The sequence below is a fragment of the Bubalus bubalis genome, chromosome 3 (assembly GCF_019923935.1).
Source record: "Bubalus bubalis isolate 160015118507 breed Murrah chromosome 3, NDDB_SH_1, whole genome shotgun sequence".
Lineage (NCBI taxonomy): Eukaryota > Metazoa > Chordata > Mammalia > Artiodactyla > Bovidae > Bubalus > Bubalus bubalis.
Genome location: NC_059159.1, coordinates 172,444,652 through 172,461,637, shown reverse-complemented (window position 1 = coordinate 172,461,637; position 16,986 = coordinate 172,444,652). Strand labels below are relative to the sequence as shown.

The window sequence follows — 16,986 nt, the reverse complement described above, 5'->3', positions numbered from 1 at the left end:
CACTCTGCTAGGAAATAGCGAACCACCTATTTCCAAACTGCTTTTTAGCCGCAACCTTTCCCCCTGTTTTTTCAAAGGAAACTCCAAAGTAAACAAAAGAATAAATTCTCAAGTTCACATTTATAACATTTACTTAATGTCAATCAGTGAGGCTGCATTGAAAACAACTGGAGTTAGGAAAGGCAGTTAGACCCTTAAAGGAGGCTCTACCGTCTGTTTCCCCAGTTTGTTTCGAGTGTCTGTGATATTTGTTACCACTTTAAAAACCAAATTTCAATCAAATTGTGAAATCACTGAAGCACCTCGTAGAATTCTATTGATCCCAGTTTTAAAATCACTGAATTTGACTTGAACCCAGGTCTGACTTCAAAGTCCAGCTTTCAAGCCCTCCATTGTAACAACTCTGGTTAGGTACTGTACAAAGACAGTATCACCATTTTGCAGGGGAACTGAAGTTCACGCAAGTTTTCTGTCCTATCCTTATGCCTTGCACACTGCCTGGCATAAATATGTTATCTACTCAACTGAATTGTCCAAGATAGGATGCGGGTTCTAAGCCCAGGCCAACCTCTTTCCAGGAGACGCCCCGTTGGCACTTGGGCATTTCATAGCATTTTGTTTTTTTTGTTTTTTTTTTCTTTTTTTTTCTTTTTTTTAATTTTATTTTATTTTTAAACTTTACATAACTGTATTAGTTTTGCCAAATATTTCATGGCATTTTGCAATGACTTCTCCATCGTACATGATGGAATCCACCGTCTCTCAAAAACCATTAGGAAGAGAAAAATATGTGGTTGAAATGATAGTGTTCCTGACTCATTATTTTGCCTTTGAGAGAAAAAATATGGGGCTGAAGCAATTCAGTTGCCTCAGGCAACTCCCTTTCTCAGAGTTCACAGGTCTCTCTCTGAAGCCACAGGCACCAATAAACAGAAATTGGCCAATACACCTCCTTGAATGCCGATGAAAGGAAATGAAAACTGCAGGGCAGGTTCACCTGTGCTGGACCTCCCACAGGTTGCCAGGACTGGGAGCTGTCTAGACAGGCCTTGCCGCCTCTAAGGAAGCCCTACAAGCTCCAGGTGGTCAAGGCCCCTTTGTTCCAGAGTTTCACATTTGTCATGTTGATAGCTTTGACCCTGAAATTGGCCTTCTGGAATAAAGGCAGGCATTACAAGATCAAGTCCAACCCCCTCACTGCGGACTTTGAGGCCCTCTGTGAATTCTTCTGACCTAGCCTCCCCTTACCCCCGCCCCCCGCCCCGCAATTCTTGCTGTTTGTCCCTGAGCACAGCAGCCTCCCTCCAGCTCTGTCTCTGGGCTGCTGCACACCCTGCCACAGACAGTAAAGAATCTGCCCACAATGTGGGTTCCATCCCTGGATTGGAAAGATTCCCTGGAGGAGGAAATGCCAGCCCACTCCAGTATTCTTGCCTGGAGAATCCCCATGGACAGAGGAGCCTGGCGGGCTACAGTCCGTGGGGTTGCAAGGAGTTGGACAGGACTGAGCGGCCAAGCACGCAACACAACACAACTGCCTGACTTGACCTGACCCACCTCCCACCCCAACTCTGTGTCACCTGGAAAATTTCTTCCCCGCTACATTCGTCACTTCTGCGATGAATCAGACTCTCTTGAGGTAGGGCTCCCCCTGGGGAATTTTACACTTTTAAAAAGCTCCCTGGGCAATTTGCATGATCAGCCAGCTTAGGAAACAATGGTGTAAACACACACACACGCCCTTCCCACCACAGAACCACTCACACTGGCTTCTGTTCTTCTACATCCTCTGCAGGGGAGTTTTCCTTCTGTAACTTGATAGGGATGGCGGAGAGGGAGGTGGCATGGAACAAAAGGGGAAACCACCAGAGAAAAGACCAGAAGGATGGAGGGGAGGGGAGGGGCTTGTCCCTCTTCAGTTCTTTGGACTGATTTGGGATCTCCATGGAGAAAAGGTTTAGAGACACGAGTTCATGGAAATGTCTAATAGGGACTGTCAGGGGAGTGTGTAATTTCCTCGTTTCTGTCTCATTACAACAAAAATTTGAAGCGACGGACGTTAAAGCCCTCAGCGTGTCACAGCTCTTGGATGGTGTCACAGCTCCGTGTTACAGCTCAGTTTTATTTAGAAAATAAAGGAAAATAACATCCTCAAGGCATGAGGGCAAGCCGACCCAAAAGATGCGAAGAGAAGAGAGAGAGAGAGAGAGAGAGTGCCCATGCATGACCCCCGGCCCTTTGGCTCCTCTTTTTACATGTTTTTTCCTTCCCCTGGGCCTGCCCTGTTAAACTAGGCTCCATCTGAGGTCCTCACTCCAGTCCTTGGACCTTCCTTTGTCCTATTTTCTCGGGCTTTTCCCCTCCTTGTCTTTTAGCCACTCCCATTCTGGACTCCTGTTTTCTATTCTGCCTAACAGGACTTTGTGACAATGTGAGCATGAGCGAAGAGTCAGGGTCTGGGGGACCAAATGGGGCACAAAGGCCCGCACCCATGCTGCACACTCAGAGAGCATCCAGAGGTACCTCCTGTCAGCAGAAACACTTGAGGCAAGCAGCGGAAACGAAGAAGGGTCATGTAGATGCTCCAGGGGAGGGCAGCCCCTGGGAATGTAAGTGACTCTAGGGTCCCGCTACTGGCCTTGAACTCCTTGCCCCCCTGTGTTCCAAGGCCGTGCCTCCCAATGACTGACCGAAGTGGGGCGATTAGACACACTTCATCCGCTCCTGAGAGACCTTCATCACCTTTGTTGGCTGATGGGCTCCAGAACATTCTGAATCAAACAAATATTTGTACACCAACGTTCAGAGTAGCACTGTTTTTTGTTTGTTTTTTTTTTTTTTTTAAAGAAAATCTATTTATTCGGCTGCATCAACTCTCAGCTGCGGCACACGGGATCTTAGTTGCCCTGCAGCATCCCCAACCAGGGACTGAACCTGCGTCCCCCACATTGAAGAGGGATTCTTAACCACTGGACCACCAGGAAAGACCCCCAGAGGCATTATTCACAGCAGCCAAAAGGTGGAAAGGATCTGAGTGTCCATCGATGGATGAAAGCATATATGAAACAGTATTTACACACACGATGGAATAGTATTCAGCCACAAAAAGGAATGCAGTTACTTTATGGGCTGTAAAATGTATGAATCCTGAAAGCATCAAGCTGAGTGAAATAAGCCAGACAGAAGGCAAGTGCATGGTTCCACTTCCACGATGCACCTAGAACAGGCAAGTTCACAGAGACAGTAAGTGCAATAAGGTTCCCAGGGGCAGACGGGAAGTAGGAAGGGGGAAGGAGTTGTTTCATGGGCACAGGGTATAAATCCAAGCTGGGGATTACGAAAAAGGTTTGGGTGGAGATGGTGGGGACAGCTCCACAGCACTCAGTGTGCAGCGCTGCTGAGTTGCACATTTGCAAATGATCAAAAGGATCAACTAACAACACGAATGGGACTATGCCATTAATTTTTTTTTTTTTAGTTTGGCTCAGGATTCCCCAAAAGCTATGCAAAAGCCTCCTGGACTGCACGGCTGTCTAAGATGCATCCACCCAACCCCTCTTCCTCCCTGCTTCACGTGGGGTCAGATGGCATCTGTCTTAAGGCTCTCCAGCCTACTCTGGCTGCCTGTCAATCTCCTTCCATACAAGCACTCTCCCCCTAGTCCAGTCTGCCCATTCCATCTCATCTTGGCATCTGCTTCTCGGAGGATCAGATTTATATGTGGGTTGAATGAAGCTCATTCACTGGGTCTCAGGCACAGGCCAACCCCCCACCCCCACCCCATGGACCCTTCCCAGAACACTGAGGACACTTCTCAGGACAAACAGCCACAGCAGGTCACACACTTCAGAAAGCTTTTTACTGAATTCAATTTTCAAAAGCACAGACACTTGAGACAATTCTGCAAGGACCCTGAATTTTTGCAGGGCTGTTTTGGCTACAGTAAAAAAAAAAAAAAAAAAGGGAAAAAGAAAAAACCAACCACACGCGCACACACACCAGGTTGACCCTGCTCACTCTAAAGTCTCCTCAAGGGCGGACAGTTCTGAAAGGCACTGGCCGGCGACGGGGTGGGGCCTGCCCCCTCAGGCAGCCAGCTCAGCGAGGGCCCTGTCCAAGGGGTCCACGGACCAATAGTTGTCATCCCAGCCGAGGAACCAGCCCACGAACGAGGGGGGCTCGAAGCCCTGCTTCACCACGGTGATGGGGGTCCGCCGGTCACGATTAGCTGGGTCCGTCTCGATGTAGCGCTTGGCTGCAGACACACGGGCAGGAGAATCCTCAGTGTCTCCACCACCAAGGAGAGCTGGTTCCATGCCTACGGTGGTTGTGGTCCCACTGCCCCTAACACCCAACCCCTCCCCTGGACACCACCATTCCTTAAAGGCAACGACAACCACGTGACTCCTTCACTGCCCCGCCCATAAACACAGGCAAGGCCAGGGGTCACAGTTTAACCTCCAGCTTCACAAGGCGAGCCTCATTGTTCTCTAGCGTCCCCTACTGGAAGGTATTAAATTAACCAGCTTTTGGATTTCCAGCTCCCAAATCAGACTCTACTCAGCTACCAGAGATCTGCTTTCCTGCATCTAGATCCGGATGCGGTTAGTCCCTGGGCATCCTGGGAACCCGAGGCAGCTTCTATCTGCCTCTTCCTCTTGCTGTGACCCACGGCTTCTGCAGGAACCGAGCTGTTTTCTCACCACCCAGGGAGGGCTCACCAGGGGCTGACCGTGGGGGAGGAAGCCCCCACCCCGCTGTCACGAACTCCCAGACCCGCACAGGAAGCTGCTCCCACCCCACTGCCCAAAACAGACCAGCAGGCACGCGTGGGTCCTCACCAGAGGTCAAGGCTTCTGTCTTCTCCTCTTCTTGAGAATCCTTACCAACCCAGACAAAGACCTGGAGGAGAGGCAGAAGAGGGAAGGTGTGAGATGAAGCCACACAAGGGGCACTGACCCAGCTTGCTGTTGGAAGAGGAGGAGGTTCCAGGTGTGGGCCGGACACCCCCCTCCCCATTCACAAAGCCCACGGACTGTGACTAGAGGACTGGGGAACAGACACGGCGAACTGGTGACCCACACCCCGCTTTGCAGGCCCGCCCTCCACTGGAGGCTGGTGGTCTGCTGTGTCTTTTTAGACAAATGGAGTTACTAGCTGATTACATTCAATCCAGACTGCAGATCCCCTTGAGAACGGGGAGGATCTGGCAACAACGGTCACTCGCAGGTGGATGAAGCTGAGCAGTAGCTGCCCCTGTGACGGGAAGTTCCACCCTGCCTCAGACTCCCCCGCATCCTCACGTCCACCACCCCAGCCTGCCTCGGTCAATAACACTGACAACCAAGCGCGGACAGCCATGAGACGGCTGTTTTGGGGCATCTACTTATTCAACCAATGAGCAGTCTAACGTGCTCACTGGTTTATTGATCCAACCAGTGAGCAATGAGTCTGCTGGGGGCCACTCTCTTGGTATCTGAGCCAATAGGGTTCTAAGCCCTGGAAGAGAAGTAACTCATCACCACTACCGCCATCTTCAGTCCAGTTCAGTCGCTCAGTCGTGTCCGACTCTTCTCGACCCCATGAATCGCAGCACAACAGGCCTCCCTGTCGATCACCAACTCCTGGAGTTCACCCAACTCATGTCCATGGAGTCGGTGATGCCATCCAGCCATCTCATCCTCTGTCATCCCCTTCTCCTCCTACCCCCAATCCCTCCCAGCATCAGAGTCTTTTCTAATGAGTCAACTCTTTGTATGAGGTGGCCAAAGTATTGGAGTTTCAGCTTTAGCATCAGTCCTTCCAATAAACACCCAGGACTGATCTCCCTTAGGATGGACTGGTTGGACCTCCTTGCAGTCCAAGGGACTCTCAAGAGTCTTCTCCAACACCACAGTTCAAAATCATCAATTCTTCGGCGCTCAGCTTTCTTCACAGTCCAACTTTCACATCCATACATGACCACTGGAAAAACCATAGCCTTGACTAGATGGACCTTTGTTGGCAAAGTAATGTCTCTGCTTTTGAATATGCTATCTACGTTGGTCATAACTTTCCTTCCAAGGAGTAAGCATCTTTTAATTTCATGGCTGCAGTCACCATCTGCAGTGATTTTGGAACCCCCAAAAAATAAAGTCTGACACTGTTTCCACTGTTTCCCCATCTATTTCCCATGAAGTGATGGGACCAGATGCCATGATCTTCATTTTCTGAATGTTGAGTTTTAAGACAAATTTTTCACTCTCTACTTTCACTTTCATCAAGAGGCTTTTTAGTTCCTCTTCATTTTCTGCCATAAGGGTGGTGTCATCTGCATATCTGAGGTTATTGATATTTCTCCCAGAAATCTTGATTCCAGCTTGTGCTTCTTCCAGTCCAGCATTTCTCATGATGTACTCTGCATATAAGTTAAATAAGCAGGGTGACAATATACAGCCTTGACATACTCCTTTTCCTATTTGGAACCAGTCTGTTGTTCCATGTCCAGTTCTAATTGTTGCTTCCTGACCTGCATACAGGTTTCTCAAGAGGCAGGTCAGGTGGTCTGGTATTCCCATCTCTTTCAGAAGTTTCCACAGTTTATTGTGATCCACACATTCTAAGGTTTTGGCATAGTCAATAAAGCAGAAATAGATGTTTTTCTGGAACTCTCCTGCTTTTTCTATGATCCAGCGGATGTTGGCAATTTGATCTCTGGTTCCTCTGCCTTTTCTAAAACCAGCTTGAACATCGGGAAGTTCACGGTTCACGTATTGCTGAAGCCTGGCTTGGAGAATTTTGAGCATTACTTTACTAGCGTGTGAGATGAGTGCAATTGTGGGGTAGTTTGAGCCTTCTTTGGCATTGCCTTTCTTTGGGATTGAAATGAAAACTGACCTTTTCTAGTCCTGTGGCCACTGCTGAGTTTTCCAAATTTGCTGGCATGTTGAGTGCAGCACTTTCACAGCATCATCTTTCAGGATTTGAAATAGCTCAACTGGAATTCCATCACCTCCACTAGCTTTGTTCGTAGTGATGCTTTCTAAGGCCCACTTGACTTCACATTTCAGGATGTCTGGCTCTAGGTGAGTGATCACACCATCATGATTATCTGGGTCATGAAGAATTTTTGTACAGTTCTTCTGTGTATTCTTGCCACCTCTTCTTAGTATCTCCTGCTTCTGTTAGGTCCGTACCATTTCTGTCCTTTATCGAGCCCATCTTTGCATGAAATGTTCCCTTGGCATCTCTAATTTTCTTGACGAGATCTCTAGTCTTTCCCATTCTGTTGTTTTCCTCTATTTCTTTGCATTGATCGCTGAGGAAGGCTTTCTTATCTCTCCTTGCTATTCTTTGGAACTCTGCATTCAGACGCTTATATCTTTCCTTTTCTCCTTTGCATTTTGCTTCTCTTCTTTTCACAGCTATTTGTAAGGCCTCCTCAGGCAGCCATTTTGCTTTTTTGCATTTCTTTTCCATGGGGATGGTCTTGATCCCTGTCTCCTGTACAATGTCACGAACCTCATTCCATAGTTCATCAGGCACTCTATCTATCAGATCGAGGCCCTTAAATCTATTTCTCACTTCCACAGTATAATCATAAGGAATTTGATTTAGGTCATACCTGAATGGTCTGGTGGTTTTCCCTACTTTCTTCAATTTAAGTCTGAAATTGGCAATAAGGAGTTCATGATCTGAGCCACACTTAGCTACTAGTCTTGTTTTTGCTGACTGTATAGAGCCTCCCCATCTTTGGCTGCAAAGAATACAATCAATCTGATTTCAGTGTTGACCATCTGGTGATGTCCATGTGTAGAGTCTTCTCTTGTGTTGTTGGAAGAAGGTGTTTGCTATGACCAGTGTGTTCTCTTGGCAAAACTCTATTAGCCTTTGCCCTGCTTCATTCCATATTCCAAGGCCAAATTTGCCTGTTACCCCAAGTATTTCTTGACTTTCTACTTTTGCATTCCAGTCCCCTATAATGAAAAGGACATCTTTTTTGGGTGTTAGTTCTAAAAGGTCTCGTAGGTGTTCATAGAACCGTTCAACTTCAGCTTCTTAAGATGAGCTTTATTACCCCAAAAAATCAATTCAGCTGATTTTTATGTGTCATCTATTCTGATGTGTATCTAAAATATTTTATTATTTTTAATATAAATTTATTTATTTTAATTGGAGGCTAATTACTTTACAATATTGTATTAGTTTTGCCATACATCAACATGAATCCACCACGGGTATACACGTGTTCCCCATCCTGAACCCCCCTCCCAGCTCCCTCCCTGTACCATCCCTCTGGGTCGTCCCAGTGCACTAGCCCCAAGCTTCCTGTATCCTGCATTGAACCTGGACTGGCGATTCGTTTCATATATGATATTATACATGTTTCAGTGCCATTCTCCCAAATCATCCTACGTTCTCCCTCTCCCACAGAGTCCAAAAGGCTGTTCTATACATCTGTGTCTCTTTTGCTGTCTCGCATACAGGGTTATCGTTACCGTCTTTCTAAATTCCATATATATGCATTAGTATACTGTATTGGTATTTTTCTTTCTGGCTTACTTCACTCTGTATAATAGGCTCCAGTTTCATCCACCTCATTAGAACTGATTCAAATGTATTTTTAATGGCTGAGTAATACTCCATTGTGTGTATGAACCACGGCTTTCGTATCCATTCGTCTGCTGATGGGCATCCAGGTTGCTTCCACGTCCTGGCAATTGTAAATACTGCTGCCATAAAATGTGAACGCGCTCATCACTCAGCCGTGTCTCCTGCAACCCTACAGACTGTAGCCAGACAAGCTCCTCCATCCATGGAGTTCTCCAGGCAAGAATACTGGAGTGGGTAGTCACTCCCTTTTCCAGGGGATTGCCCCAACCCAGGGCCTGAACCCGTGTCTCCTGCACTGCAGGTGGACTCCTTACCATCTGAGCCCCCAGGGGTGCCCATGCGTATCAGATGAGTATCAGACAACAGACTGCAGACACTCTCGCCCTTATGAACAGCTGTGTGCCTGCTACCTGGGCGCCTCCCCACCAGCTATGCATGGTGTCTATCCCGTTCATCACAGGACTCCCAGCAGCCCAGCATTCTGCCTGGAAGACAGTGATGCTTCATACGTGTTGACTGAGTGCATGAACACACAGATGAACAAGTAGATTAAGGAGCCAATGGAACAAAGGTGCCAGCAGCTGAATGGCTAAACTGCAAACCTTTTGGTATTGATCTTCCAACTGGGGAGCCCAAGAAGAAACTGGGCAGATGGAGAACAGTCTTGCACCTGCATGGCTGCTATGTCCAACCCTGACAACTCGGGGAGGAGACAGCTTGCTAGGAAGGGCTACTGACTGCCATCCCTCACGAGGACGCAAGGCCCTTGGGGACAGGGGTATGTCTCTTTCTAGGTGAGAGATTACGCCTGCATGAGATGTGAACCAAAGTCCAACTTTCTTTACCAACAGGTTCAAAGTTAAGAGTTCATGCTCCCCTAAGGCCTGGGAAAGAATGCTGGTCATCTGATTTGCCTTTCTAAGGTGCTTTGCTATTAGCAAGGGGATTCTACCTGCCTCTCATCTGCTGGGATGATGCAAGGTGGGCACCATCATGCCCATGCTGCAGATGAGGACATGGAGCTCAGAGAGGGAAGTTACTTGTGGGACCGTCCATTACCTGGTCCCAGGTGTCCAGAAGCATGACGTCATCAGTGGCCAAGTCTTCCTGCATGAGCTCGCCAGGGACCTCCTCGATCTAGGAAGGGATGGAAGAGGTTAATGAGAGCCCACCGCAAGCCGCCTTCCCCCAGCTCTCTCTGCCCTCCATGGGGAGCTGCTGAGCTGGCTCCAGCCTGTGGGGGTCTGTACTGGGTCATCAGAAGGCCTCTCCCTGCCCCTGCTGTGGATGCCTCAGCTTGCTCCCTGGAAAACACCTCCCAAGGGGCGAGCAGAGGGAGCGAGCTCAGACCTCCTCTGGGACTCACCACGAAACGTCCGATCTTGTTGGAGCAGGCAAAGAGGCGAGGAGGGTGGGCGTCCATCTTCTTGTCCTTCAGCCGTGGGGACGTGCGGTAGGCGGCCTTCCCACCCAGGGCCTCCCAGAAGCTGTCTGTGAGGGGAGGCCAAGCCGGTTACCAGCTGACACCACCTGCCCCCTCCAGCACTTCCCCACAGACTCTAGGACAAACGCTGCCTTCGCATAGCCAAGTGCTCTCAACCGCCACCCGGCATCTTAAAACCCCAGTGTGACAAAGAGGGAAAGGGCCTGCGGGACTCGAGGGTGATAAAGCAGAGGCCCAGCAGGGGCAGACTCGGCAGCAGACACAGGGCCGGGGCTGCTTCTGGTCTGAGACTGGCAACAGCGCTGCGGGACAGGGATAATTATCCCCACGCGACAAACGAGGCGGCTGAGGCTCAGAGAGGCCAAGCCACTTGCCCAGCGCCACACAGCAGGCGCGGAGTAAAGCCACCTCATCTGACTCCAGTCCCCCGTATTTCCCACTATATCTGCTCCAGCCACATGTGCTTTTTATATTTAAATGCATTTCCCCACCAGTCATATTTAAATATACGTTAACTGAAGCATGACTGGTGGTGGTTTAGTCATGTCTGACTCTCTTCCAACCCCATGGACTAACCACCAGGCTCCTCTGTCCACAGGATTTCCCAGGCAAGAATACTGGAGTGGGTGCCCTTTCCTTCTCCAAGGGATCTTCCCAACCCAGGGATCGAACCTGTGGCTCCTGCATTGGCAGGTGGATTCTTTACCACTGGGCCACCAAGGGAAGCCCATGAACATGTGACTAGTGGTGACCAAATTAGACCTAGCAGATACAGAACATGTCCATTCTTTCAGACATTTTCAATGAATTATGTGACTCTAGATCGGACTATTCTTCCCCATTTCTGCTCAGCATCAAGCGAGAGAGAGCGGGCTTAAAACCAAGGAGGGAAAGATCTAGGGTTAGCATAAGGGAAGTGCTCCTGACTCCCGCTCTGGAAACAAGGCAGGCTCGTGGCATTTCTGTCCACGAAGCTTCTCGAGGTTAGGACAGACCACAGCCCCCATGAGGCCGATGCTGCCACCTATAATCTTTCACGGCTTTCCCGCAAGTGAGCCCCCCTCCAGCTGCCTTCCCCGCCTGCCCCAGCCCACACTGGGCTCTCCTTTCTCTAACCCCCAGACGCCTCCCTCTCACCGACCACATTCTCATTTTCATCTTGGGTGTACGTGTTAGCCGTGTCCGACTCTTTGCGACCCCATGGACTGTGGCCTGCCAGGCTCCTCTGTCCGTGGGATTCTCCAGGCAAGTATACTGGAGTGGGTTGCCATGCCCTCCTCCAGGGGATCTTCCCGACCCGGGGATCAAACCCAAGTCTCCCGCATTGCAGGCAGATTCCTTACTGTCTGAGCCACCAGAGAAGCCCCCTTTTCATCTCAACCACTTTAATGAACACACGTTAGGGGATACGTGCTGAGGCAGGAGGAGGATAACGAAAGTCCCGAGCAGACAGGAGGCAGGGGAACCCAGCAGCTCCACCCCCAGAGAGCAGCAGGCCCCTCCGCCCCTCGTTCCTACCTGGCTCGCTGCCTTCTGCCACCTGCACGGGTTGGGCCCGAAGCACCCTGAGCAGCTCCAGGGCCCCGGTCTTCTCTGCCTCGCTGGCTCCTGCACCCACCCACAGGTAGGCAGCCGAGGGGGTTTTCAGGACAAAGGCATCGTTGGAATTCAGCGCACCAGCCTTGGGCATCACCTGGGAGGGTAGTGCTCAATTAATCAATCAGGAAACAGGTAAAAAGGCTTCACCCACTCCTCGCAGCCCAGGAGACGCTGCAGCAAGAGCAGCTCTTAAGGGTGGACTTGGAGGAGGGAGCGTGCACCCCATCAGAGCTGAGGACAAGGACTCGGGACACTGAGGGGCTCAGCTGACTCCCACGAGCCATGAATGCACCGTGCTTAGCCAAGGAGATTCTAGAAATTGGGGAGGCATTAATAGAAGTTGAGCACCCACAACAAAGGAGGTGATAATCCCATTGTCCTCTAGGCTGCTCAGCAGGATTATGTTCAGCTTCTGCACCTTCCACTATAAAAAGACAGCAGCCAACCGGGATGGAATCAAGAACAACATGCAGATTGTGAAGAATGGACTATCTGTTAGGTAACGACTTGGCCATCATGGAAGGTATGCGAGGGACACTGGGCATTCTTGAAACAAGGAGAAATCTAAGACATACAATCTTGCTGCCAGGGCAGCAAGGTACAAAAAGCTGCTTCTTAGCCCCTCAGCCACCCCGACCCGATCCTGCACCCAGAGATCTGCCCATCAGGCCTGGGAGGTTTCCGGGAGGCCAATCTTGCTAGGGGTCCGGGGCCCAGGGCATTACCTCCACGGCTCGGGTGGCTCCAGAGCTGCTGGCCCGGACCTGGAAAAGGCGGGTGCTGGCGGGGGCCGTCTGCCCACCCTCGCGGGAGGTGCCGCCCCTGTAGATGATCATGGGTTTCCCGCCAAACAGGCTCATGAGGTGAGCGGGCTCCTTGCCTTGGACCACACGGCTCTGAGAGGGAAACGGGAGAGCAGGTCAGGAAAGGGGGATGGGAGCATCGTCCTATGCACACACACTGGGCTCAGCTCAGGGCAGCTGGCATGGCCCAGGCTCACCCCCAGACAAGCCCATCATGCTCAGGTCTGCGTGTGGAGTGGGGCTGGCCAGGGAACAGGAGGTGCAGGAAGGCTGGAGACAGCCCTACTGGCTGAGGTAACCCTGGGCACTGCTTCGGCGTTTCCCCTCCCACAAGGCCTGGCCTGGCTGAGGCTGGGTCTAGTCCAAGAACCCAGAGAGCCCATGTTTGCAAATATTTCCTTAAATGGAAGGCCAGGGATGGTTCGTGGACATTCTTCCCAGATTGTGACGTCAGCCTCGGCCAAGAAAGCTGGCCGAGTGGTGAGAAAAGAGCCTTCCAGGTCTGGAGAGAGCCCTCCTGCAGAGCCAGTACAGACTGCGGCCGAGGGCTTGGCGGTGGGACAGAGGTGCAAGGAGGTCTGCGAGGCAGTCCCGTCTGTTCCCGCCCTGTGTGCCCGTGTCACTTCGGATCCCAGCTGTGACCCGTGCTGCCTAAATGCACATCACCTCACATGTGGGTTGGGGGGTGGGGGTGGCTCATGGTCCCTTCCCAGCAAGAGCCGCCACTGCTGGGTCAGAGCTCAGACCCCAGCTCCACTCTGCTGGTGAGAATTCAGGCCACGTGTGATGGTACGTCCTCTGCCTGCATGTCTGATGAACCTCTTTCTCCCACGACTAGACTGTAATGAACCACATCACAGAGGTTCAGGGCAGGGCAGGGCCGGGGGCCGGGGGAGGATCCATCTGTGTGTTCACGTTTGCAGACGCAGCGTCCGCGTCCTGCATAAATGTGTGTCAAAAGGATGGATGCATGGGATGAGGGACGGTCAGATGAGTGAGCAGCGGGCTGGGCTCACCTGCACGGGAGTCCCTCCCAGCTCCTCGTCCAGCTGAGCGGTCAGGATGGCCGAGGCAGCGACCTCATCCTGGGTGGACTGGGCGCCCTGCCTGGAAGGGAAGTGAACCTCAACACCTTGGTTTGCACAGAGCCTGGGGCCCCTCCGTCACCCTGGGCCTGAGAAACCTGCAAATCTCCAGATTACAGGTAATGAAACTGACAAACAAGAGGAAAAGAGATTTCTCTGAAAAGGAACCAGAGCCAGGAGCCAAAGCAACACAGCACACACCCCAGCTCAGCAGCTCGTCACCACACACCCCAGCTCGGCAGCCTGTCTTCTCACAGCGATCCGACCACAGCCAGTGGACTTCCTCATCCTACACCTGCCCACAGCGAGATGTGGTGGAGGACTTTCTGTCTCACCTCTTCCTCCGCCGTCTAAATATCCCATAACTAACCTGTGCTATCTGCATAAGCAATCTAACAGATCAACGTGCTGATCAAAGAAAATGTTCTAAAAGCCTTCTCGTGAATTTTGTACCATGTGTGTATTATTAACACCTAGTCCAGAAACATTTCTTTCAAGCTGCTTTTAAAAGTCTGAGGTTGTCAAATTGAGAGGCAACCTACAGAATAAGACTAATGCTCTTCCACAGCATCGAACCGGGAAAGAAGAGTGAAGCCTGAGGAACTGCCACACATTAAAAGACGGAGAACATGACGATTAAATGCCACTGAGGAGGCATGATGACTAAATACCACCTGAGACCCTGGGTTAGATCCTAGACCAGAGAAAGGACATTAGTGGGAAACTGGTGAAATTCAAGAAACGTCTACAGAGGAGCAAATGGTCTTGCAACAATGTTAATTTCCCGGTTTTGAAAACTGAACTGTGGTTAGGTAAGAGCTGACCGTAGAGGGAACTGAAACAGGTACATGGAAACTGTCTGCACTGTTTTTCCAACTTTTCAGCAAGTTTAAAAAAGCAGAAACCCATCAGTAAACCTTTGAAAAGTTGGAGATTGCACAGTAAGAGAAACGAACTGAAAAATATTATACTGAGATATCATTTTATCAACTCTAAAGCTGACAAAGAGCAAAAGTGTGATAGCACAGTCCACCAGCGAGGCCACGAGGAAACATGCTCTCATCTGTCACCAGTGAAAAGGCCAGCGGCACAAAGTCCATCTACAGAAGCTGGGTGCCACCTTCAAAGTGACGAGAGCGTCCACTGCCAGAGCCAGCAACCCAGCTTCTGGGAACTCACTCCAAAGATACTTCTCTACACACCCAAAACGATGTTTGTTTAAGCCAACTAATCATGGCAGTGCTTGTAATAGTGGGAGTCTGGAATCAAAGCAAATATGCATCAGCAGGGAATCTGTGAAATAAACTACAGGACAGCCGCACAGTGCAATATTACGTGGCTGTAAAAAAAGAAAGAGTAAGGAAGCTCTTTATGGACTGGCATAGTCTGAGCTCCAGGAAGTATTAACTGGAAAAAAAAAGCGAAGAGCAGGACATTATACACAGCAGGCCATCTTTCACCTGAGGAGGGAGGAGAACTAGGAATACAGGGCCAGATTTGCTTTTATCTGCATAAAAATGACTGGAAGGATATGTGAAAGGCTAATGAAGGCAGGCACCCACAGAGGAGTGAGGGTTTCAGAGCAAGGTGGGAGAAGTCGTGAATATGTCATCTCTCTTTAAAGAATTAAAAACAATCTTCAGTTAGAAAACATCGGAGGATAAACACAACTTAGAGTGGAATTGAGGGAGAGATTTTCTGTTCGTTTCTCCCTAGTCCCCACATCTCTCCTACAATGGACATGTGATGCTTTTATGAGATGAGTTTACAGTTTGTTTTGAGAAGTAAGACCAGCGGTCTTGCCCCGGGGACAAAAGCCTTTCCCAGTGGAGCACAGCTGTGCTGGCCCAGGTTCACACACCTGCAAGCTCCCCTCAGCCCTGTCCTCTGCCCCCCGCGGGGGCCATGCTTCCAGTGTGTGCCCCCCCGCTCCGCCCCCGCTGCCCCCCGCTGGGGCCGTGCTCCCAGCATGTGCCCCCCGCCCCATCCCCTCTGCCCCCCGCGGTGGCCATGCTTCCAGCGTGTGCCCCCCGCCCCATCCCCTCTGCTCCCCGCGGTGGCCATGCTCCCAGCGTGTGCCCCCCGCCCCATCCCCTCTGCTCCCCGCGGTGGCCATGCTCCCAGCGTGTGCCCCCGCTCCGCCCCCGCTGCCCCCCGCGGTGGCCGTGCTCCCAGCGTGTGCCCCCCGCCCCATCCCCTCTGCTCCCCGCGGTGGCCATGCTCCCAGCGTGTGCCCCCGCTCCGCCCCCACTGCCCCCCGCGGTGGCCGTGCTCCCAGCGTGTGCCCCCCGCTCCGCCCCTGCTGCCCCCCGCGGTGGCCGGGCTCCCAGCGTGTGCCCTCCGGGACCGCAGACCCTCACCAGTTGTAGATGATCTGCCCCTGACGGCCGCCGTGGCGGTAGTTGTACAGAATGATGTAGCTATCACCGCCGTAGAACTGTCCGTACGTGGCGGGGTCCACGGGCACTTTGTTGGAACCTTCAATTCTCCATATCTACCAGAGCAAAGCTGGGCTCAGACATCGGGCGGCATTCCCGGCCCCCACTCCGACCAGCTGAGAAACCAGAGGGTGCTGGGTAGCGGTTACACCACGGGATTGCCCTCGGACTCAGCCTGAAGCGAAATAACTTGATGGAATCACGGAGCCACCGAGATTCAAACCCAGGTCTTCTGTTCAGATCCCGGCAGTGCACCCCGGCCCCCTGTGCTTCCTCCTCCTTGGGAGCAGCCCAGGGACTGGTAGCTGCATGGTGGGGTTTAGAAAATGCTTTTGGTGTGTGTTACACAGTGCAACACAGGCTCGGAGTACAAATAAATATACGACCTGGAGCCAAATCAGGCTCTACCCCCTCGCAGGCTGTGCACCCTTGGACAAATTGCTTGATGTCTATGGGCCTCAGTTTCCTGATCTGAAAATGAGGGAGGTTGTAAGGATCCAATGAGCTAATTCACGAGTCCAGCACAGTGCTTGGCACAGGATGATGGCCCTGCAGGTGGCGGCTGCTGTTAATAATTATGATGATGATGATGACTAAAGTTGCCATTAGCTGTATCAGCAAGTTGTCTGGACTTTAGATATCACCTGCAGAGGCAGGGTCGTCACTGAGTGACCTCAGAATGACTCCTGCTGGCAGATCTCTCTGCAGAGCTCGGGTGACACGGTTTTCCAAGCGGTCACGAAGCCCTGCAGCGCCACCTGGTGGTGCCGCGAGTCCTGGCACATAGAAGCTTTGAACCTCGAAAATTCTTGAAGGTGATGAAGTGGGATTAAGCCTCATTTTACCAAGGGCTTCCCTGGTGGGTCAGACAGTAAAAACATCTCCCTGCGATGCAGGAGACCTGCGTTCAACCTCTGGGTCGGGAAGATCCCCTGGAGAAGGGAATGGCAACCCACTCCAGTATTCTTGCCCATGGACAGAGGAGCCAGGTAGGCTACGGTCCAGGGACTAACATTTAACTTAAG

The 16,986-nt window shown here is 51.2% G+C and overlaps 1 protein-coding gene across 4 annotated transcripts in view; it reads right to left on the bottom strand.

The window, feature by feature from the left end:
- Window positions 1-3,840: 3,840 nt before the first annotated feature.
- GSN (gelsolin) overlaps window positions 3,841-16,986 on the bottom strand; it is a 61,242-nt gene continuing 48,096 nt past the window's right edge. For all 4 annotated transcript variants that reach the window (XM_025282359.3, XM_025282360.3, XM_044940549.2 and 1 more), the window contains 8 exons: window positions 15,884-16,017; window positions 13,455-13,545; window positions 12,361-12,531; window positions 11,555-11,729; window positions 9,959-10,083; window positions 9,652-9,729; window positions 4,842-4,902; window positions 3,841-4,255 (listed from right to left, as the gene is read on the bottom strand). In XM_025282359.3, the coding sequence (XP_025138144.1) occupies window positions 4,086-4,255; window positions 4,842-4,902; window positions 9,652-9,729; window positions 9,959-10,083; window positions 11,555-11,729; window positions 12,361-12,531; window positions 13,455-13,545; window positions 15,884-16,017 (1,005 nt within the window). In that variant the 3' untranslated portion in view covers window positions 3,841-4,085. The remainder of the gene's footprint in view (window positions 4,256-4,841; window positions 4,903-9,651; window positions 9,730-9,958; window positions 10,084-11,554; window positions 11,730-12,360; window positions 12,532-13,454; window positions 13,546-15,883; window positions 16,018-16,986) is intronic.